This window comes from Tarenaya hassleriana, unplaced genomic scaffold, assembly GCF_000463585.1.
Source record: "Tarenaya hassleriana unplaced genomic scaffold, ASM46358v1 Cleome8, whole genome shotgun sequence".
Taxonomy (NCBI): domain Eukaryota; kingdom Viridiplantae; phylum Streptophyta; class Magnoliopsida; order Brassicales; family Cleomaceae; genus Tarenaya; species Tarenaya hassleriana.
In genome coordinates, this window is record NW_010970490.1 from 3165393 (window position 1) to 3187929 (window position 22537).

Below are 22537 nucleotides of genomic sequence, written 5' to 3' on the forward strand. Positions count from 1 at the left end.
ACTCCATGGACTCGCTCAGTTACACCCCCTCTGCCTCTCCCCTCGCCGACATGGCAGCCGCACCCTATCATATCGGGTCCTCACTCGGGACATTAGCCCCATCGCCAATCTCAAGTTCGAGCAAAGAAATTGTCTCCCCAAAGACCAGAACAAGCGACTCCGAGACTGTTGTGCCTGCCACTGTTTCTTCCCGGAACGGTGGTCTGAGCCGTCCAGAGCTAAGTGGCAGTAGCTTAGAGCCTCGGAGTTCAAGCTGAGTGGCTAAATTCAAAGGCAAATCTCTCTCTCTCTCTCTCTCTCTACATATATATATAATCTCCTCACCCTTTCCTTTTGTTCTGGTTAAACATGGTGAACTCAGGAACATGAAACTGGTTTCTGGTTTTTGGGTCGACGGAAAGGGAATCGGAAACCGAAACTCCGGTCTCTGTGTTCACTGCTTTGGACATATCTCCTCTTAGGTCTCTCTGCCACGGCCATCTCTCTCTCTCTCTCTGTCAGTTTTTGGAGAGCGAGTAAATAATAAATGGCCTTTATTTACAGAAGCCCGATTCGTAGAAATCCACCCCCAGTTACTATTATTCTTTCGAAAGATTACTGAATCTGGTAACGAAGCTAAGCTTCCTAGCAAGAACAAGAAAGACTGCAGAAACGGATCTCAGGGGTAAAGTTTTTATTTTATTTATTAAAAAGAGATTCGGTTTGTAGAAATGTTATAAGATTCGGTTATCATTTCGAACCGAAGCATGAGAATGCTTCTCTCTTTTGTAATGAAATTATAATTTACTTCGTGGGTGGTTTAGTTTGCATTTTTTGTATTTATCGCCTTCGGATTTAAATCATCGTGCAAAATATTGCGAATTAATCGACGTAAAAAATGATTTAATCCGACATGGGAGAGCGTATAATTTCAAGAATCACTTCCACTGGGGCCATCGAATGGAGTCGGTGGAGCCATGGTTCGAACCAGAAGGGCTTGAGCCATTGGGAGAGTCATGCCACACCATCTCCATCTGTTTCAGACCACATCATGAGACATCCATCATAACAAAAAAACAAACAAACATGAACCCTAACTATCATCATTACACAAACCTCTCCGACAATAACTGTGTCGCCTTCTTTCACGCCCATGTTCATCAGTGTTTTGTTCACTCCACACGCCTCCAGCACTTGCTGGAATCTTTTGTCTGAATCCACGTACCTGTCAAGAACTCGGGTCCGATGATCGTTAAACTCTGTCGACAGATGGAAACATTTGTCGGGTTTTCCGGTTAACGAAGGTTCGGACCAGGAAGGTTCCTAACTGCCCTAAACCCTCGGGGATCTTCCAAACTGCGAAGTTCCAATATGGGCATTCTGGAAATGTTCCTCTTTGAAACTCCATGGCACAATTTCAACGAAAAGATCGAAACTTTTCACTACCAATTCGAGCTATCATTTTCGAAAACGGTGCTGAATTTTTAAGCCTTTGGATACGGAGATGGAAATGGACAGATGGTGAGAGAACGCACCGCCAATTTGTCATCTGAACGAACCGTTGCAGTCCAGCTCCTGTGACATGCCAAGTTCGGGTGCTCCGGTCATGTTCGATCTCAAACTCGTTGATTGCTGCTCGTCGCTGCATAGTTATCTTCTCGGCTACATGGTTCAGGTTCCAACTCGCTTTATCCGACCCACCTAAAACCCGAATCAGAAAACATCATTACGCCTAGATTCGGATAATCTGAAACCCGACATTCATATTTCAATTGTTGCCTAACCTTCGGCTTCTTTGTACTTCTTCAGGAGTTCATATGCAGCACAGATGACTTCATGTGTGCCGTTCTGTTGAACTGCACTCATGCAGAAGGGCTCGATCCCACGGGCTCGGAGCCTTTCCTCAAACAATGGCCACTTCTCGTATGCATCGGGTAGGTCCATTTTGTTGAAAGCCACGACGAAAGGCTTTTCAGATAGTTCGGGATTGAAGAGTTCCAGTTCGAGACGAACAGCTTCAAACTCCATTTCTGGTTGTGGAGCCGAACCATCCACGACATGAACCTTAACACACCAAAAGATAAGATCGAGGATATCAACCAGTACAAGAAAAAGTAAAAAATTCTTCAACTTTGGAAGACAATACAATACAATACCAGTGCCGAGCATCTCTCAGTGTGCCGGAGAAACTCATGGCCTAAACCGAAGCCCTTATGTGCTCCTTCGAGCAAACCGGGCAAATCTGCAACCACCATTGTAGAATCGTAGTCAAAAGAAACAACGCCAAGATTGGGAAGTAAGGTCGTGAAGGGGTAATTCGCTATGTTTGGCTGTGCAGCACTTATCACGCTCAGAAGTGTGCTTTTTCCGGCATTTGGTGCGCCCACTATCCCGACATCTGCAACAAGTTTCAGCTCCAGTTCCAGCCACCTAACACAAATCATGGGTATTAAGTAACAATCCAAATACGTAAATGCAGGTTTCAGCATTAGAACTTTGTGGAACAATGAGATCGTAACTATGAGCAATGGATCTGAGAGGGTTTCGTGCAGTTGTGCACCGGCATGAAAATATTGTGTAATGAGTAGTAACATTCAACATCTAAGACTATTCATCTACGAATTTAACGAAGGAACCAAAACTGATCCAAAAGTTTAAATAAATTCAGAATGAAGAACAGCACAACCACTACTAAGTGCAGAGTCTGTGAAGAAAGATTCAAGAAATCCTCATAGATTGCCAGAATTCTCAGTGTCCTAAGCAATTAGACTCTATCCGGAACTAACCCATCAACTAAAACCGATCCCCAAAACTCAAAACAACTTCAGACAGAACCAAACACACTCACATCTCTGGACCTTCCTCGCCGTTCTCAGCAATTCTTGGCGCCTTATTCGTTCCCGATTTAAACGAGGCATTCCCTCTCCCACCTCTCCCGCCAGGTAACAGCAATGCCCGTTGCCCGGGATTCAGCAATTCCAGAAGCACTTCCTCCTTTCCTGCCTCCCTCACCACCGTCCCTGGAGCCACCTTCACCACCACATCCTCTCCTTTGGCCCCATTCTGCATCTTTCCCTGACCATGTCCCCCTCTTCCCGCCCTGAAATGCACGCTGTTACGAAATGGCAAGAGCGAATTCATCGATCCATCCACCTCTACATACACATTTCCTCCTCTCCCACCGTCTCCTCCAGATGGGCCGCCTAAAGGAACATACTTTTCCCGTCTAAACGCCATTACGCCATTGCCCCCGTCCCCGGCTTTGACGTATATCTTTGCTCTGTCGAAACACCGCATTACCGCTGGCACACCTTTCTCCTTCGCCTCAATGCCTTCGCCATTAACTTCTTCTTCGGAGATATTTACCATTTCGCCATCCTCAAACCCTAATCTCCCACTGTCGTGATCTTCACTCTCGTTAGTAGCCATTGTTGTTTCATCAGTATAGTCGAACACCTCGTCTTCGTAGTCTTCATCTTCTTCATCCTCGTCATAAGAACCCGAGTTTCCTTCAAACACATCAGCCCTTCGGTAATTTCCCCAGATTTCCTCATCGTTTTCTGCATCGTTTTCTTCTTCTTCATTGTCATCATCGTCTTCTTCTCCCAAAAGTTCGATTTTTTTCTCGACCCTCGCAACATCGGACCCGGATAGCTTCACTTCTTCAGAGAACCCGATAGAAGAAGTTGGAAGAGGGAAATCGGAAAAATCTTCCCTGGGAGGAAGACGGGTATAGGTAGTGGCTTCGCCACCGGCGATGGGGGCGGGCTGAGGTCTATCGTCGTCGCGCGATTTTAGCTCGACGTGGCGATGGCGATTTCCATTTCTAGGGTTTCGGGTTCTACCAGGGACCTTAGCAGGCTTCGCGGAGATCTTCCGAATCCTGGGTCGAGCTAGAGCTTGAGGAGTGAACAAGAAGTTAATGGATATGGACGCCATTTTTTCGATGTTAGTTTCTCGGGAAAACGGGAGAAAATATCCAACGGGCTTTTGAGTTTTGCGGGTTTCTTCTTGCCACTTAAGGTATCAAACTGTAACCTTATAAACTTTTATGGAATTTTCATAATAAGTAGGGAGTTACGGGGGCTAAAGGGAAACTTTTGGTGAACTTTGGGGACTTAACAGCAGAAGGGGGAAACTCTGGCTGCCATGGAAGCTCTGGTTCGCTGTCGTCTTCGATTTTAGAGGTTAAAGTCTCCGACTGGATTCAGAGGCTAACGTTTCTGCTGCGTAGAATCGATTAAGGTTGTCGGGTTCTGCCTGATTCGACGATGTACAGCCTCGACACCTCGACGCAGATGAAAGAAAGTATTAAATCGAAATATGTCTTATAATCTCTCCAAGAAAATGTCTTTTTTCATATTTCTTGGTGAAAATCTGGTTCGAATATATAATGGAATCTTGGATATTACTTCGCAAATTCTGTACATTGTTCCAAACGTTCATAGGATTCGACACAGAATCAATCTTTGTCTCTTCTTAGACATGGAAAGGCTTTCTGGGCGTAGCTGCTCTGTTCTCCAGAGACTGTAACCTTTGCTTCAGATGAAACACCTCGACCTAAATCAAACCCATTAAACACAGAGATTAAGATTAAGATCTTTGTAAGAATGTCGGAAAAACACGAAACCAGAAGCCGAACCTGCAACTGGAACGCCCTCGCTCTTTCTCCTGCCAGAACTCCTCTTGTCGAATGCAACTCCTAATAAACACACGCAGCCAGAATCGATTCTGTTAACGAAACCCAGATCCCGAAACGGAAAAAAGTTTCGATCTTGTACACTTTTACCTTCTGGGTATCGTCGAGAACAGCTTTCAGAAACGCGACATCGTGCTCAAGCCTCACGTTATCCGAATGAACCATGTTTGACAAACTGTTCGCCTCCTCTTGTGCTAATTCTAAGCCTGTGAGCTTCTCCTTCATCAGCTCTACCTCTCTCATGGCGTCCGCTAGCTTTTTCTCCGTCTCTTGTTTGGTTCTCATAGCTACGGAAAGATTTCTCTCAGCTGCCTCACGTCCAGCCAATGCTGCTGTAAGCTGTCCCTCCAGAATTCCGTTCCTCCTTATAAGAGCCGCCATTTTCGCCTCGTGGAATTGGTAAACGCTGGACGATGATGCCAGACTGGTATCCGTCTCGAGGAATATCCCATCGGCGTTTTCCATGGGAAAGGTTTCGGGACATTGCTTCTGGAGGTTCGAGGAGAATTCACGGTCTGAGGACATGGAAGGCGTCTTCTCGGAGGTGATTTTATTAGCCCCGCCGCTGTTGTTGATGTGTGTTCTATCGTCCGCTGTCTGAAACAGACACAGGATTACAGATACGTTAACAAACACGAAACACAAAGCATTTGCATCCGAACGAAACAGGATATCCATAAGTACCCGAGGAAGAGGAAGTTCTTCTTCTTCAATTACCGCCCTGTATTCTTCTTCGTTGTTGAACTGTTTTCGCAGAGAGACATTTCCCGAGGATGGATTCTGATCAACGAATGCTATCTCAGACAAGGATCTGCGTCCCGAGCCGTGCTCCTCGATCGCTGAGGCGAGTTTCTGTCTAGCCACTGAATCAATCAGCCTCTGAGAAGAGCCTTTGCTCGGTTCATCGGCTAAACCTGCGGAGGACGAACGTTTCCCAAACAGACGACTACCGTGTTTTTTCTTCGCAGTTTGCGGACACACTGGAGATTCATTCTTGTTCTTGTCAACGATAAGGGCTTCAACCTTTCGATTCGGAAAAAAACAGAGAAATATCAAGCCTTTCGATATAAATAAACGATTCTAAGATGCAGAAAGTACCAAGAAAACCTGAGATTTTGGATAAGACGGTATAATGACCAAACCTGATACGAAGGCTCTTTTCTCGTTCCCCCGAACGCTACGAGGAAATCCTTGTCCTTGTGTTGCAGAAGAACCAGGCTAAACCCCTGTCGGAAATCGTAACAACATTCATATGGAAATTCGATTTCTGTAAACATCTAAACCCGAGAATCGCGCTTTCTCGTAGGGCACGATCAAGAATTACTTCTACCTTGTTCGCAGCAACGGAAGATTGAGACGACACGCTGGCTACAGACCACTCGGCTTTCAGAATGTCGAAGACTACTGTCTCCGGGTGCCCTGCCCAGACAAAAACGCAACAAATGGCTTAACAATATCTCGGGTACCCGAAAAAACTCATCTCGAGTATTTCGCTTACTCTTCTTCCTGCTTCCACCTCCAACTATGAACCATTTAGTCCCACAAAGGACTCCACAGCTACCCGCTCTAGGGGACGGGTGAAATCCCCGAATCTTTATTCTTGACCAAACCATCTGGTAGCAGAGAAAAAACCCGAGAAAGAGAAAACGACGGAGAAATATATTAGGCACGATAAGGATCAATGATTGTGAATTACTACTTAGCCAAGATAACATACAGTTTCAAAGTCGAGCGAGTACAAGTCATTCAGCGTTCTGTTCTTCGCTGATCCTCCGAAAACAAACAGGATCTTGTCGTCGAACAGCGTGGCTACATGGTTTGATCTCGCGCAAGGCCGTGTTCCTCTGTTTCAGTAAACCATGTCAATGACTGGAAATGCTATACTGGCTATGAGATCGAGCTTTCGATCATTCAAATCAGCTCGTTGAAGCAAAAGAACAGCGAAAACGGAATTTTAAAACGATGCGATTATTCAGTTTTCAGATGTTTCGATGAATATTACGTGCAATTGAGAGGAAGCCATGTTGAGGACTTGAGATCAAACATGTGAAGATCGTTTAGCTTCCTCTTCTTTGAATCCTCGCCCCCGAAAAGAATCAATACCGAACTTGCCCTCACCACTGTGTGACCACTTCGGGCAGCCTGCAGTTTTTAGTCTCCTGAGTTTCGAGATAAACTTACCTCACAAAAAAAAATCTCGAAAGCGGGATTCAGACCATGTCTAAATGCGGTTTGAGACTTATGACAGAAGTAGAACATACCGGTATTTCCCCTTTCGCCTCCATTAATGACCAACACTCCGAGTCTGTGTCAAATGCCCACACTGCACATATATAAACCCGATGAAGCGTAGTCCGTTTTTGGATCCATTACATAAGCCGAAAGAGTAACACAGACCGAAAAAAATCGAGACCTGAAACTCTATCGCTGCAAGGTTCAGTTTTCCCTCCAACCAGAAGCACTTTTTTACCCCAAGAAACCTGACAATGATTTTAGATTCAGACCAAGACAGAAACACAACTATCCATATTGGTTGAACCCAAAAACGTTTTCACTAGACCGATGAGCATTCGGGGTAACATCAAGAACCCGAAAGCATCAGGACCCGAACCTAGAACTACCGCTTCTCGAGACATTAAGTTCCAAGTGACATCACTGACCCGAGAAGCAAACTCTTAAAAAAATTTACGAGTTTAAATCACACTAAGAGCTAGAAAACAGACTCTTAAGACATTTCATTACACAAAAACAAGCATTTATGGTTAGGTAATACCGAGAAAACGAAAAAATGAGCTACGCACAAAGAGAACTAAAGGCTTTAAATTTAAGCTTCTTGCAAATACCAGACAGTGACCCTTCCATGCAGGGATCTTCAGAGGTAGACTGCTTGGTGATAAGTAAACCTTGGAAGAAGCCGCGGCCCATGTAAATGTATCAAAGTTCAGCACCTAAGCCCGAAAAAATCAATGACAAGAATCCGTCAAATAGCATATTAATCGATCATTGTTATGTATTTACTCGTTTACCGATATTTTACCTGTACATCGTCCAACAGGCCATTCCCGGATTCTCCACCAACTACTATCATTTTGTTCCCAATTGCTGCGGCTGCGTGCTATATAAAAAGGAAGCGTGTTTTTCTTTTTCACAAAGTTTGAAGATTTTGTTCGTTATACCGAACTTTGGACCGAGGAATCCGTACATTGAATCGGGGAGAAGGTTTCTCCCCGCCAACAGACAGCACCATCCAATTCTCTGCATTCCCTGGCGGGGACTGGAAGTCGAGTTCATCCGAGTGACGAGCTTCAGTTTCAGCACCTTCATTCTGCATCGTCATATTTTTCTTTACAACGAGATACATACATAATATATATACACACGTATAGATGTGTATATGCTGCTAGAAACACAAAGTAAGGAAGGTTCATAGATTTCTTACGGTAGAGTTGTTTACGCGTTTGGTCTGCCTCAAGGGACTCGCTCTACCCGAAGCAGAATCCGAAAGCTGCACCTTCTTAACTCTGATCAGTTACACCAATATTCAGAAACAGCAGCGTATCAGATCAAAGTATACTAAAAAACTAGATTGCACAAACAAGTTTGATGCTTGATCACACTGATATATGGGGAATAACCAATTGAATTGATATCCATTCTCCAAACAAAAAAAACTTTACAGGAGAAAGAAACATCCATTGCATGGTCCTGAATCAACCTAAAGATGCAACTTTAACAGGATCAAAGATTTGGGTGAATTGGGTAAGGCTGGGATGATTCAAAGGAGTGAGGAAAGCCCAGTAATCTGAACCAGAAAACTTATTACATGAACTTTTTGTAGTTACTGTAACACTAACTAGTAACGCTTTTTGAAAATGGAAAGAGAAGCAAAAAAAGTTCCAAACTTTCAGAAGAATCGATAGAGAAAAAGGTGATTAGGGAACTAACCTGCCAAGTTTGGTCCGCCTGCGAGAAAAGCTGAACATTTCGATCCAATGCTCGGAACCCTAAAAAAAGGAGAAACCCTAAAATTGCAGAGGTGAAAAAGCCGCATTATCAATCTTCTTACAATACCCAACAACGAGAAAGATGAAATTTCGGAGTGGAACAATATGAAGAATGATGCTCAATTGACGAATATCGCTCGCAAAATCTGGGCTAAGCAGAAATGTTAGAAGAGAATCCAGTAAGTGGGAGTAACTAAAAGAGCCATAGAAGAGGAGCTGACCCAAATCTGAGGAGACAACGAATCAACTGTACGCTAGCACCCTGTTTGGTTACGGAGAAAACCCAAGAAAACGGCAAGAAACAAGAAAAATGGGCGAGGGGATCAAGAAAACACAAGCCATATCCACACCACAACTAGAAACGAAGACGACGTACTCCGAGCACCAAACGACGTCGTAATGGGTCGTAAGCTGCAGCTGGGACAAGTCACGGGTTGATCGGGAGATTGAATGATTGATTTCCTTGCGGGATTATGTTTTTGTCCTTAATCGAAGATTAAAGAACAAAAATGGTGTCTTTAGCAGGAAAAGGACGAATCTTTTGGGAGATCTGGGCAAGTTTTACCGAACGAGTAGGTAGTAGAATCCAAACGGAGAGAGAGAGAGAGAAATGACCGTTGTGTTCTTGGAGTTATGGCGACATGTTTTGTCTGTTTCCGTAGAGTGTTCTTTGAGTTCGCCGAGATATTTAATGCGCGCGTCATAAACCCTGGGTCCCACCGTCGCTATTTCCCGCGAATTATTTAAATAATTAATAATACTGATACTGACAGTCATCTCGAATTTTGCTTTGATTTCGATGTCCGAGTCGAAATTATTTTGAAATATATATATATATATATATATATATATATATATATATATATTTTAAAATGCTAAAGAATAAGAAACCATACATTACTTGTATTTGTTGGATAGTTTATCAATAATATGTGAATCCTCCGTGAAGGAACACCTAATTTTATTAACAAGTTACGTGCAATTAGCACTGATTAATTACGATTGTAACCTGATTTCATATGTTTAAGCTTTTCGAGGAAGAACGTGAAGATATAAATCCTGTACATTAGAACATTTATCTGTTCAGGGAGGTCGAAAATATTTAAAATAAAATAAAATAAAAGATTTTTTAAATAAATAAATTTCTTTATTGTATTGACGCATGTTAAAATGTGTTGCTAAACATTTACGCAATATTACGCATGTCTACGATACAAATACAATATACTAAGGAAAAAGATATATTGACTGGTTTTATGTTTTTTAATATTTTTTCTTATCCATTTGTATTTTCTGATATAAAGGAAAAAGGTGAAGAGATTAAATAAATATAGCAAACAGAACTAACATAATTAGTAATTTATTCCATCAAAACAATTTAATTGTGATTTATTTGGTTAATAATTAAATAATCTAACCGATCCGAATAAAATATAATCCAACCGACTTTAAAAAGTATTAACCACATATATATACATATCGATGTTCCCTTGATCACCCATATATATATATATGATATAGTTAGTGTTATTGATTTCGTTTCATTGCTTAGATTATTCTTAAAATAGTTAAATTGCTAAAAAATAAAATTGTCAAACTTATATTTTCGTATTCATTCAGGCTATCTCACACCCATTTTCCCATTTTCTTTATATGCTCAACAAATATTTTTATTTGAATTTGTATAAACGTCTTTTTATTAGTTTTGGAATTTTTTTTTAAATTTAAAATTTAATATAATGAAAACATGGCGATAAAATTCAATTGGATTAATAGTATCGTATCATGTTTTTGCATGAGGAATATTATTCACGTAAAGTAAATCAAACATAAATTAATATTTCGTATGCAAATTCTCCGTATTGGTTATATATATATATATGTGTGTGTGTTCGTACTTTATTTTAGTTGTTTTAAGATTTGAATTTAAAAATTATGTCGGTTTTAATATTAGATCTCCATTCAATATGTAGTCAACTTTTTATTAAATAAAAAGATTTTGATTTTTTAAAATTATTTTATATTAAATTTAAATTCTTTACGAAATGATCATTCCATATGCATTATACACCATTTAAAAAAATACAAAGCTTTAAATATCATAAACAAATTTTTAATACTTTTTTAAGAATAGGAGTGAAAGAATATATTATAAATTAAGCGAAGGCAACATTATCTGTATAATAATCGTATTCGTATGTGTAAAATCCAAAAGAATAGAAGATTACGCATATCATTAAAAATTAACCTCACAGTTTAACGGATAATTATTCCCTTAATTTCTTTTTTTTTAAATTTTTTTTAGAAATCATTTAATTAAATTCCATTTCTTTTACCTTCCCTTCTCTTATTGCGTAGCACCCACATCATTTTTTTCCCTCGATTTGGTGATCCGCCTCTCGCCTCGATCTCTCTCTCCAAAGATCAGAGAGAGAGAGAGAGAGAGAGAGAGAGAGAGAGAGAGAGGAAGAGATGCGTTGAAAATGCTCGAAGCTGTTTTTCGATTTTATCCTCTGGGGGTACAGTGAATATTCAGGGATGTGCTGAGCAGAAGAGTTCCGATTCTCGAGTTCGATTTTTTGTCGGTAGGGTTTTTGAATTTCGATTGCTCGGAGGACTTGTCTTCGGATATGAGTGGGTGTTACCCGTGCTTCGGATCTTCGGCGAAGGACGGTGCTGCCCAAGAAACAGTGAGGAAGGACGCTTCAGCTAAAGACGGCTCAGTTGCTCAGTCCCACCATGCCAGCTCAGGTGAAATTCGCTTCACTTTCGTCAGTTTTTATGGTGGGATCTGTTCAATTTTCGTGTTCTAGATCGATTTGATATTTGGGTTTCTGAAAAGTCGGAGCCTTGATGATGATTTGCTGTCGTTTGGAACGAAATGTTGATGTTTCTGATCTCGTTCATCTATGACAGTTTCTGGAATTTTATGTCTGTGGAGTTTCTGGAATTTTTATTCCAGGTATCTTTTGAGTTTTGGCAGTTTCGGTTTGATTTGATTAATCCAGTTTCGAATTATGCTCTATCTCGTTCATAATTCTCAGGCGTAGATTCTAGATTGAAAGTGTGGTCAGTTCACCAGATATGGAGTGCATTAGGACATGAATAAAGAGAGTTCTGAATGCTATATGACAAGCCCAAGAATCATAAAAATGGAAGTTGTAAAGGTTTAAACTGATCTGGAGCTGAAGATTCGACTGTTTCGTAGGCAAAAAAGGCCGGTTTTATGTACTTTTGGACATCATTAGGCAAGAACAAAGTGAATACTGCTGTCTGATTTGAAACTCATTAGGGTTTAAACCCATTTGTCTCTTTTAGTCTGATAGTCACTATACCCAGATTCGATTTCTCTGTTTGAACTTTGAACCTGAAACTCATGACGGTTTAAGTTATCGCCAACATTTGAACATGAAAATATTTAGGTTTAATTTGATTCTGCTATTTGAATCTGAATTTTGTTGGAATTTGATTGAGTTTCTGCTTGCTCTCCGATGTTCAAATGTTTTAACCAACTTCCAGTTGTAGTTATGTTTTACACGAGTAGAGGAAATAATGATTTTGAAATGGCAAGTAGTGATGTACTCTTCATGTTTCCCTTTTGTAGACAAATCAAAATGTAACGGAGGTTCCGAACACAAGAAGAAGGAGGTGACCGTTCCAAAAGACGGATCGACAGCACATATCGCTGCGCAGACGTTTACCTTCCGAGAGTTGGCAGCTGCCACTAAGTGCTTTAGACCGGAATGCCTTCTGGGTGAAGGGGGATTTGGACGTGTTTACAAGGGTCGTCTCGAGAGTACAGGACAGGTCAAGTGTCGGAATTGAAATGAGATCAGCGTTTAAAAAGTTTTGTAATTTACTTTCATCTTTTAAACGATTTAGAATCTTTTCCCTCTCTTTCAGCTGTAATGTTTACCTAGACATGGTACGGTTATATCCTGCAGACAGTTGCGGTTAAACAGCTTGACCGGAATGGCCTACAAGGGAACAGAGAGTTTCTTGTAGAGGTTCTAATGCTGAGCCTCTTGCACCATCCTAATCTTGTGAATTTGATCGGTTATTGCGCTGATGGCGATCAACGTCTTCTTGTTTATGAGTACATGCCTCTTGGATCATTGGAGGATCATCTTCATGGTAAGAACTTTAATGTAAAGATGATATTTTTGGTGAATCTGTCATCTAATCTTTAGCTTTGAAGTATAAAAAATGATAGTATTAGCACTGTAATAGTTGTATGCAGTAATTTAGACTTGGTTATCAGATCTTCCGCCGGATACAGAACCTCTCGACTGGAATACGAGGATGAAAATAGCTGCAGGGGCGGCAAAGGGGCTGGAGTACCTGCACGACAAAGCTAACCCTCCAGTGATCTACCGGGATTTCAAGTCATCGAACATACTTCTCGGGGAAGGCTATCACCCGAAGTTATCTGATTTCGGGCTGGCGAAACTGGGGCCAGTCGGTGATAAAACGCACGTCTCGACCCGTGTGATGGGCACTTACGGTTATTGTGCACCGGAATATGCCATGACCGGCCAACTCACCTTGAAGTCCGATGTCTATAGCTTCGGAGTTGTGTTTCTCGAGCTCATCACGGGCCGCAAGGCCATTGATAATACCCGAGCGCCGGGAGAGCACAACCTTGTTGCATGGGTGAGTTGTCATAATCCCACCTGGTTATAATCTTGTCTGATTATTCACATCTGGTTCTGTCGGGTCTCGGGATGTTAACAGGCGAGGCCGCTATTCAAGGACCGGAAGAAGTTCCCGAAGATGGCGGACCCGTTGCTGCAAGGGAGATACCCAATGCGAGGTCTATATCAGGCACTTGCAGTAGCGGCAATGTGTCTGCAGGAACAAGCATCCACGAGGCCGCTCATAGGCGACGTGGTCACGGCTCTGACGTACTTAGCAACCCAAACATACGACCCGAACGCATACAGCAGAGGTGGGGGCCCGCCTTTGATAAGGACGCGGTATGAGTATGGGGGCAGCGGCCTGGACAGCCCGGGAACAGATACCCGTAGCCGTCTCAGCTCACCATCCACACACAGAAACTCACCGAACTTCAGGAGACGGGACTAAAATTGAAGTGAACAATCATGGATTCAGAAAGAATGACCTCCCAAGTAATGTCGTCAATACGATGACAATTGATGTCATTTCCGCCGCTCACCTTGCAATAGCCAGCAGATTAATAAGATCACAAATCAAATAAACAAAAAAATGGATCTAAAAAATTATCTCATAAAATTAAAGGGATATGATTAATGAGGGCATTGTGATTACCTAGCAGAGCTCACAAAGTCATCCATGGAGAGCTGCTTTCGTTTCTTCAAGGACGAAGGCCCTTCCATTGCTTGCCTTCCTGAAGCTCCTCTCTTCAATGGCGTCGTCCCACTCTGACAATATACAAACGAGAAAAAAGCATTGAACTTTTCCATGCCAAGTCATTGGAAACTATTACGGAGAAATATGTCTTTCTTTCACCTTTGCAAGCTTCTTCTCTTTACGGGCTTGCCTTTCTCTCTCGTCAAACTCTTGGTTCTCTTTCTCGATGAGTCGGATGAGAGTGTCGCACCTCCTCGCGAGTTCCTGGGTCGTTCGTGATTTCACAAACCAGTCGAACCTGAACAAGGGCGATGTCCTGAACGCCGCCTTCAGCTCATCCCAGTTCCCGTACCCGAGCTTGTGAACCATGCATATCTGTTTTTTTTTTTTTGAAAAGATCCCTGAGGGTCAATATTCACAAAAACATTTGACTTGGATAGAGTGTGGATAGAAAGATAGATTATCAGACCATGAATCGATCGCAGTCTTCATTGTACAGCTTTCCTTTGTTCTGACCATACTGAACCTTCAGTTCGAGCCACGGGTTCTTGTAACGGTCCAGTTTCTTCCCGATGGCTTTCATGATTTCATCTTTCCTAGAAATCCTTGCCTCTCCCCTTTCAATATTCTTGATGATTCTGTCATAATCTACAAGTTTCACATTGGGGAAATAATATAAGCAGTAATTCTAAGCCATGACAAAGAGCCATATAAGCCAAAACCCCCGTGAAGTTACTAACCGTTCAGCTCCTTGTATCGTTCTTTAAAAGCTTTGGCATATCGTTCAACCTCTTCCTCTGTTTTCCCTTCCATCTCTGTGGCAATGCTTTTGATGTCATTCCGGCCATACTTCTCACAAGCCCTTAGGAAGGTGTTGAAGTCTCTTCTACTCCAAGTCGAGAAACCCTGAGAAGTTTTTAACATCATGTTAGAATTCATCAAACTTACCAACAACTCAAAATGTCTTTCCCAAATAATAACATCAAATAGTAACACTTGCCTCTTCCAATAACCTTTCCTTTTCTTCCACCTCTTCAGCAGTTAATGGGTCTCCCCCTTCTAAGGATACATTTCTTGATCAGTAATAGATTGAAGAAAACCATGTCTAAAAAGATAGCAGCAGACTAAACAACTGAGCTGACCTTCTGGTTCATCAACATCGATTGTCTCTTTCACCTGATTTTTCTGATGAGCTTGCTGAAACAATCAAAGTGAAGACAACTTTTTCATCAGCCCAAAACTCTGTTTAACAGAATCAGATGGTGAACTTATCCTAACAAAAATAAATACCCACCATGAGGTGACGCACTTCCTTTTCGTACAACTCAGTCAGTCTCTGAATGTTAAAGAACTGGAAATCATGCCTGCATAATTCACAACAAAAATGATTTTTCTAGCGCGTGAGGATACCATTCGGCAGAGGGAGGAATTGGGGGTTAGGTGATGTGGGAGGAGACAGTCCGGGGAGGGTCGGGAGAGGGGTGGCGGGGGCAAAGGTGTGGGGAGAGAACTGGAGGGAGAGGGAGAGAGACTGTAGTAATGCTCCCAGCTTTGACAGTACAAATGAATGAAATTTGTCTCTTTTTTTTTGTTTGGGGGGTTAGGAGACGGCCGAGGAGGAAGTCGCAGTGCATGAAAGGGATATGTGAAGTTCATAAATTAAAAAGCCCTCAGAGGATAAAAAAGGTTAGGGAAGGGAAATCATCTGCAGAGAAAATAAAGGGAATGAAAAACGATATTGAAGTGTTCTGTTCTGTCAGAAAGTGTAGAAAGAGAGATTCTTCAATGTTGTTGTCTGAAGCTGCAGAAAGGAAACAAGAGCGATCGAGGTTTTGTTTGTGGTGAGGGAGGAAGAAAAGAAAAAGAAATGTTTTTACTTCATAATAACCATTTTAGAAGTACAAAAAAAATGTTTGCCAAGGTTAAGGGTCAACGTTTTGGTTTGGTTTTTAGAAACCGAATCGTATCGAAGTAAAGATTTCGATTTTTTTTTTAACCGTACCATTCACTCCATATTTTTTATAGAAAACGAATTTTATAAAATTCTTGAAAAATAATTTTTTTTAAAAAATTAAATATTTTAGCAAAAACTAGAGGCAAAACATCTAGTTTATCCGAAACCAGAACCGAAACATACGAAAGATACAAATTTTAGAATATTGAATAAAATATTTCTAAACCGAAACGTTAAAATTTCGAATCAAATCCCGAAACTATTACTTTTAAGAAAACAAATAAAAGGCTCTAAATTTTCGTTTTGCTATTTGTATTTTCAGAAATTGCGCTGCCACATAATAATAATAATAATAATAATAATAATAAATGTAACAAGCAGGGCTTACAGAGCTCAAGTCAATCCTAATGATATAATTTGTACAAAACGTCTTACAAATTAGGGTTCTAAAATTGAAGTGAACAATCATGGATTCAGAAAGAATGACCTCCCAAGTAATGTCGTCAATACGATGACAATTGATGTCATTTCCGCCGCTCACCTTGCAATAGCCAGCAGATTAATAAGATCACAAATCAAATAAACAAAAAAATGGATCTAAAAAATTATCTCATAAAATTAAAGGGATATGATTAATGAGGGCATTGTGATTACCTAGCAGAGCTCACAAAGTCATCCATGGAGAGCTGCTTTCGTTTCTTCAAGGACGAAGGCCCTTCCATTGCTTGCCTTCCTGAAGCTCCTCTCTTCAATGGCGTCGTCCCACTCTGACAATATACAAACGAGAAAAAAGCATTGAACTTTTCCATGCCAAGTCATTGGAAACTATTACGGAGAAATATGTCTTTCTTTCACCTTTGCAAGCTTCTTCTCTTTACGGGCTTGCCTTTCTCTCTCGTCAAACTCTTGGTTCTCTTTCTCGATGAGTCGGATGAGAGTGTCGCACCTCCTCGCGAGTTCCTGGGTCGTTCGTGATTTCACAAACCAGTCGAACCTGAACAAGGGCGATGTCCTGAACGCCGCCTTCAGCTCATCCCAGTTCCCGTACCCGAGCTTGTGAACCATGCATATCTGTTTTTTTTTTTTTGAAAAGATCCCTGAGGGTCAATATTCACAAAAACATTTGACTTGGATAGAGTGTGGATAGAAAGATAGATTATCAGACCATGAATCGATCGCAGTCTTCATTGTACAGCTTTCCTTTGTTCTGACCATACTGAACCTTCAGTTCGAGCCACGGGTTCTTGTAACGGTCCAGTTTCTTCCCGATGGCTTTCATGATTTCATCTTTCCTAGAAATCCTTGCCTCTCCCCTTTCAATATTCTTGATGATTCTGTCATAATCTACAAGTTTCACATTGGGGAAATAATATAAGCAGTAATTCTAAGCCATGACAAAGAGCCATATAAGCCAAAACCCCCGTGAAGTTACTAACCGTTCAGCTCCTTGTATCGTTCTTTAAAAGCTTTGGCATATCGTTCAACCTCTTCCTCTGTTTTCCCTTCCATCTCTGTGGCAATGCTTTTGATGTCATTCCGGCCATACTTCTCACAAGCCCTTAGGAAGGTGTTGAAGTCTCTTCTACTCCAAGTCGAGAAACCCTGAGAAGTTTTTAACATCATGTTAGAATTCATCAAACTTACCAACAACTCAAAATGTCTTTCCCAAATAATAACATCAAATAGTAACACTTGCCTCTTCCAATAACCTTTCCTTTTCTTCCACCTCTTCAGCAGTTAATGGGTCTCCCCCTTCTAAGGATACATTTCTTGATCAGTAATAGATTGAAGAAAACCATGTCTAAAAAGATAGCAGCAGACTAAACAACTGAGCTGACCTTCTGGTTCATCAACATCGATTGTCTCTTTCACCTGATTTTTCTGATGAGCTTGCTGAAACAATCAAAGTGAAGACAACTTTTTCATCAGCCCAAAACTCTGTTTAACAGAATCAGATGGTGAACTTATCCTAACAAAAATAAATACCCACCATGAGGTGACGCACTTCCTTTTCGTACAACTCAGTCAGTCTCTGAATGTTAAAGAACTGGAAATCATGCCTGCATAATTCACAACAAAAATGATTTTTCTAGCGCGTGAGGATACCATTCGGCAGAGGGGAAAAGTTCATAATCGTAAATGGGAGTTCTTCATATACTCACAATTGGGGCATGCGTGGAATTCTAGGTTCCTTGGGTTTGGCTGGAGCCCCTTGCCGCAATGTTTGCTTGAAGTATTCCGACTCAGAATAACTGAAGAGGGTGGAGCAAGCAAAAACGGGGAAATTTTCACGTTACAGAATGGTTAGCTAAACAAAGATGACCACACGATGTATGAGGCAGAAGTGACGTTTACTTGCGCTTTCTCTCTCTCTTAGGCGGATCATTCCAATTTTCGGTCACAATCTTTTTGAAATCAAACTTGTTCTCATCCTACAGAGCAAAATTAAAAGGAAAACTGTTTAAAATAATGTACATGATTACTATTGCAGGAAACAAAAGCTTGATCTATTCAATAAAATGCATCCAAGATTCACCTTATTGTCATCATCGAAATCATAAAAATCAGCACCTGCAACAGAACCACATAATAAGATTATTTGAACACTTCAATGGCCGCCATGCAAGGGAATCACCACATAAAAGAAAAAAGAATGGTTAGTGATGCACTTACTGTCATCCATTTTAAACTGTATTGCATCTTCAGTGAACTTCTTCATCTTGGCATCAAGTTCAGCCGTTGCTTCTTCTCCTTTAGCAATGATTCTGTCTATATCCTCATCTGTAATTGTGCTGTCTTTAGAACTGAACACCATTTCAGCACCAAACCTCACCATTTGAAGCAACTCATCTTTATTAACAGCTGTCATAAAGAAAAGGTATTAGTCAATCAGAGGAAACTTTATGCACAAGAAAAGGCTTGATATAGAAACACGTACTTTTCTGTTCTGCCAAACGCCCTTGTTGAATCACTAGAGCATCAAGTGCCAACTTCTTATAAGCTCTTTCGATTACTTTCTCTTCAATAGCATACTGTAAACAAGAAATAAAGAGTTAATTCAAATGTCCATGGCAACTCTTACTTGACAAGCAAGACAAGATTCAAACCTCTGTGCAGAACCGAAACACTTGAACTTCTTTCTTTTGACCAATCCTATGGGCACGGTCCTGTGCTTGCAGATCGACTTGGGGGTTCCTGCCACAATCCACCAGCATTGTCAAACATGAAAAAGAAGGCATATACTACGACAGAAAGGAAAAAAGGCTAACCAATCACTATCATAAAGGATCACAACATCTGCAGTAGCAAGATTGATACCAAGCCCTCCAGCTCGAGTAGATAACAAGAAAACAAATTTCTCACTTCCTGGCTTGTTGAAGGCTTCTATGGAAGCATCTCGTTCTTCACCACCAGTATTTCCATCAATACGACAGTACTGATAACCTCGATACATCAAATAATCTTCAAGGATATCCAAAAGCCTAGTCATCTGATATTGGGTGAGTAAGAAGGTTAGACTATACATGACACGAGAAAGACCAACACTTCACACACTTTGCTAAAAGAGGGGAAACAAAGAAGACATCGACAGAAAGAGGAGATTCTTTGGCGCTATCTAGTGGCAGTTTTACCTGAGAAAATATTAGGACCCTTGAATCACGTTCCTTCAACTTCGGAAGCAACTTATCCAAAAGAACCATCTTACCTGAAAACAAGAAACAAATGTATTGTCATACTTCAAACACAGCCATCCCCACATTAATCAAAAGGACTGATATGAAGGTAAGACTTACCTGCATTTGTTATAAGATGATCTCCTGTGGTATAAGGGGGACCAGGTTCTGCACCCTGGAAGAGATAAGGATGGTTACAGCATTTACGCAATTGCATTGCTATGTTCAACAGACGTTTGCGTTCTCCACCAGCATTGATTACTTCAAGATCCTTCTGCAACAATGCCTTGTAATATTGTTTTTGCATCTGAGACATGCCAACTTTGAGAATTGTCTCCTTTTTTGGAGGCAAACCTTTCTCAACATCTGATTTCAATCTCCGAAGAAGAAACGGCCGAAGAACCTAAAAGATATCTGTAAGTGACTGAGCAATTAAAACAAGATTGAACTCAATATCAAGAAAAATACATACCTTATGAAGCTGCTGAACAACTTCCTGCTGGTCACTGTCACCAGAAATTTGAAACCATTCATCAAAAGTCTCAGCTGAACTAAAAATCTCAGGCAGAAGAAAATTGAGAAGAGCCCAAAGTTCATGAAGATTATTCTGCACGGAAGGAACAAGGATTATAAGATACTGCGACAAACACAACATTGTCTAAAAGAGGAAGCAAATCGGTCAATCGCAGAAAGACATACAAGGAAAAATTTTTCCAGTACAAGCAATTAAATACAAGAATTCAGTATCTAAAAAATTCCCAATGGAATAAATACCTGAAGGGGGGTCCCAGTTATAAGAAGCCGATAATTGGTGTTATACAATCTCATGGTTTTTGAGAGAAGTGAATTTTCATTCTTGATACGATGTGCTTCATCAATGATGATATAACGCCAGCTAAAACGACGCAAGGCTGACTTCTCTTTAATAGCCATCTCAAAGCTTGTGACACAGACATCAAACTTCCCAGCAACTAACAGCTCTTCGCGAATATACCTCTGGATTATTTAAGAAGCGCTTCAGCATCCTCACCAATAGAACTAAAAAGACCACTTTTATGACAGGATTCGCACTTACCCTTTCCTCAGGATTGCCAAGGAACTTCACAGCGCGCAGGACAGGACAAAAACGGCGTATTTCATTCATCCAATTACCAAGAGTCGATTTTGGGGCAACTACCATGTGAGGACCAGTAATTCCTCTGTACTCATGCAAGTAACCCAACAAAGAAATTGTTTGTAGTGTCTTCCCCAGACCCTGGATAACATAATAATAACTGTTAACATCAAATACTAACTGAAAATACGTTATTTAGATACATAGGAGCAGTGGCTAACCATTTCATCAGCAAGAATTCCATTTATGCCATTCTCGTACAGCCGAATGAGCCAGTTTAAACCAGCTAGTTGGTAATCTCTCATCTTTCCCTGGATACCTGCACAATGGAAAGTAAGAAGATGAGATATCCAATATTCTCCCAATAAAATAGCTAGGACGATGAGAGTTGATGCAAGGTGTCAATCAAAGTGTATCTTCGGGCCAGCACATTCAATAGATTAGATAGTCAGCAATGGCAAGCTTTGTGCTACCAAACGTGTATAAGTGGATATGTGAAGTTCATAAATTAAAAAGGTGGGAAATATAGCTTACATGATGGCTGTGTGACCAACCGTGTGTTTCCTGCTCCAGATAAACCGTCCTCTTCTTCCTTTAGACACTCTTCATCTTCTTCCTCTTCAGTTAATTTCGAAGCATGACGACCCCTGAAGCAATGACAATAAAGCCCAGTAAATTTATTGTTCATCCAACATATTCCATGAGTGAAGCTTTAGACAAAGACAATAGTGTATTTTAAGACCAAAAGCTCTATACTCCCAGAACTAGTTCCTTTCTAAGAAAGGGAACTGACATGAAAACACACCTTCCTTTTGTCTTCTTCTGAGATGAGGATTGATCACCTTTAGCAAAGTGCGCAAATAACTCCGTTTGCTGCAGAAGATACTTCAATCTCCCTTTCCCGCTGTTGTTCTGCATATATAAAAGAGTAGGGTGGGTCAAAACATGAATTCATTAACCACAAGCAGCTAAGATCCCGATTATTTTGCAATCCAAAGTCCAGACACACCATATCAGCATCTATAGCAGCATTTTGAGCGTCCAATATTTTCTGAATCTTCTCCTTCTTCATTTTCTGCATGTCTTTAAGTCTGGACTTTTCACGCTTGCTGATTTCAGCTGTCTCTCCATCTTCATCATCCTTCATTTGATAATCAAATCACCAAATGAGTTATCAATATCTCTAAAGTCCACATCCAGGGATTAGCCCATTGAACGAACATGAGCATGCATTTTACTTCTACCAAAAAACCCTTTACAGTTTATGTCAAAATGTTAGATGCCAAACACATCCAGTACAGAATTTCTTTCACCAACAGAAAAATTCCAGCAGAAACCCTAATGAAGCGCTGAAACACCCAAGTTACCAGTACGACAAGACGCTAAAGCAAAACAGATTTGACATTGAAATAATTAAAGATGCGAAACCCCCCTCCTCGGCATCATTATCGGCAGAGGCGCCCGCCTCATCGTCAGACACAGGTGAATCATCGGCGGTGGCGGCCTCTTCGTCGGAACCGGCGGAGCGAGCGACGGCCTCGAGCTCTTCCTCATCTTCCTCTTCGTTGACCTGATCGTTAACCTGCTCCTCCTCGGACGAGGAGTCGTCGTCGGAAGAAGATTCGCGCTTCGAGGTTCTCGCCATGGATTCTCCGGATCCTCTTTTCCCCTGAGATCGATAGGGTTCCTCAATTTCGCTTCAGACTAGTAGAAAAGTGGAAAAAAATCCTAAAAAACATACAGAGCGAGTTTTGAAATGAAGAGGGCCATCGAGTTATTTAT

General features: G+C 41.1%; 6 protein-coding genes across 7 annotated transcripts in view; 2 read left to right on the forward strand and 4 right to left on the reverse strand.

Annotated features, from left to right (window-relative positions):
* LOC104802718 (zinc finger CCCH domain-containing protein 34-like) overlaps positions 1-809 on the forward strand; it is a 3527-nt gene extending 2718 nt beyond the window's left edge. The window contains exons 8-9 of the mRNA XM_010526449.1: positions 20-273; positions 362-809. Of these exons, the coding sequence (XP_010524751.1) occupies positions 20-257 (238 nt within the window). The 3' untranslated portion in view covers positions 258-273; positions 362-809. The remainder of the gene's footprint in view (positions 1-19; positions 274-361) is intronic.
* Positions 810-833: 24 nt separating this feature from the next.
* LOC104802719 (GTP-binding protein OBGC, chloroplastic) lies at positions 834-4098 on the reverse strand. The gene is made up of 6 exons (XM_010526450.2): positions 2828-4098; positions 2136-2409; positions 1764-2043; positions 1515-1680; positions 1096-1204; positions 834-1013 (listed from the first exon to the last, which is right to left on the reverse strand). The coding sequence occupies exons 1-6, from the start codon at positions 3916-3918 to the stop codon at positions 918-920; spliced, it is 2016 nt and encodes a 671-aa protein (XP_010524752.1). The 5' UTR covers positions 3919-4098; the 3' UTR covers positions 834-917.
* Positions 4099-4315: 217 nt separating this feature from the next.
* Positions 4316-9300, reverse strand: LOC104802721 (acyl-CoA-binding domain-containing protein 4). Of its 2 annotated transcripts, none has more exons than XM_010526453.2 (17): positions 8904-9300; positions 8624-8682; positions 8118-8199; positions 7881-8003; positions 7716-7793; positions 7522-7626; positions 7092-7158; positions 6940-7001; positions 6681-6820; positions 6396-6522; positions 6177-6291; positions 6009-6097; positions 5821-5904; positions 5363-5701; positions 4769-5275; positions 4622-4681; positions 4316-4539 (listed from the first exon to the last, which is right to left on the reverse strand). In XM_010526453.2, exons 2-17 carry the CDS (start codon positions 8659-8661, stop codon positions 4459-4461), a joined length of 2097 nt encoding a protein of 698 aa, XP_010524755.1. In that variant the 5' UTR covers positions 8662-8682; positions 8904-9300; the 3' UTR covers positions 4316-4458. The 2 variants fall into 2 exon arrangements, with proteins under 2 accessions (XP_010524755.1, XP_010524754.1); XM_010526452.2 differs by having other exon boundaries at positions 8624-8700.
* A 1748-nt stretch (positions 9301-11048) lies between these two features.
* Positions 11049-13767, forward strand: LOC104802722 (serine/threonine-protein kinase CDL1-like). The gene is made up of 5 exons (XM_010526454.1): positions 11049-11433; positions 12287-12489; positions 12627-12816; positions 12944-13335; positions 13417-13767. The coding sequence occupies exons 1-5, from the start codon at positions 11313-11315 to the stop codon at positions 13765-13767; spliced, it is 1257 nt and encodes a 418-aa protein (XP_010524756.1). The 5' UTR covers positions 11049-11312.
* Positions 13766-15904, reverse strand: LOC104803106 (ISWI chromatin-remodeling complex ATPase CHR11-like). Its single transcript, XM_010526980.1, has 9 exons — positions 15891-15904; positions 15308-15377; positions 15156-15210; positions 15014-15072; positions 14754-14919; positions 14483-14661; positions 14173-14388; positions 13972-14084; positions 13766-13858 (listed from the first exon to the last, which is right to left on the reverse strand). The coding sequence occupies exons 1-9, from the start codon at positions 15902-15904 to the stop codon at positions 13855-13857; spliced, it is 876 nt and encodes a 291-aa protein (XP_010525282.1). The 3' UTR covers positions 13766-13854.
* A 394-nt stretch (positions 15905-16298) lies between these two features.
* LOC104802723 (ISWI chromatin-remodeling complex ATPase CHR11-like) lies at positions 16299-22485 on the reverse strand. Its single transcript, XM_010526456.1, has 25 exons — positions 22188-22485; positions 21765-21896; positions 21561-21667; positions 21290-21402; positions 20977-21074; positions 20717-20896; positions 20416-20637; positions 20114-20248; positions 19762-20044; positions 19600-19673; positions 19237-19457; positions 19075-19162; positions 18906-18999; positions 18641-18829; positions 18504-18538; positions 18323-18399; positions 18130-18219; positions 17958-18027; positions 17806-17860; positions 17664-17722; positions 17404-17569; positions 17133-17311; positions 16823-17038; positions 16622-16734; positions 16299-16508 (listed from the first exon to the last, which is right to left on the reverse strand). Exons 1-25 carry the CDS (start codon positions 22398-22400, stop codon positions 16505-16507), a joined length of 3213 nt encoding a protein of 1070 aa, XP_010524758.1. The 5' UTR covers positions 22401-22485; the 3' UTR covers positions 16299-16504.
* Between the last annotated feature and the right edge of the window lie 52 nt (positions 22486-22537).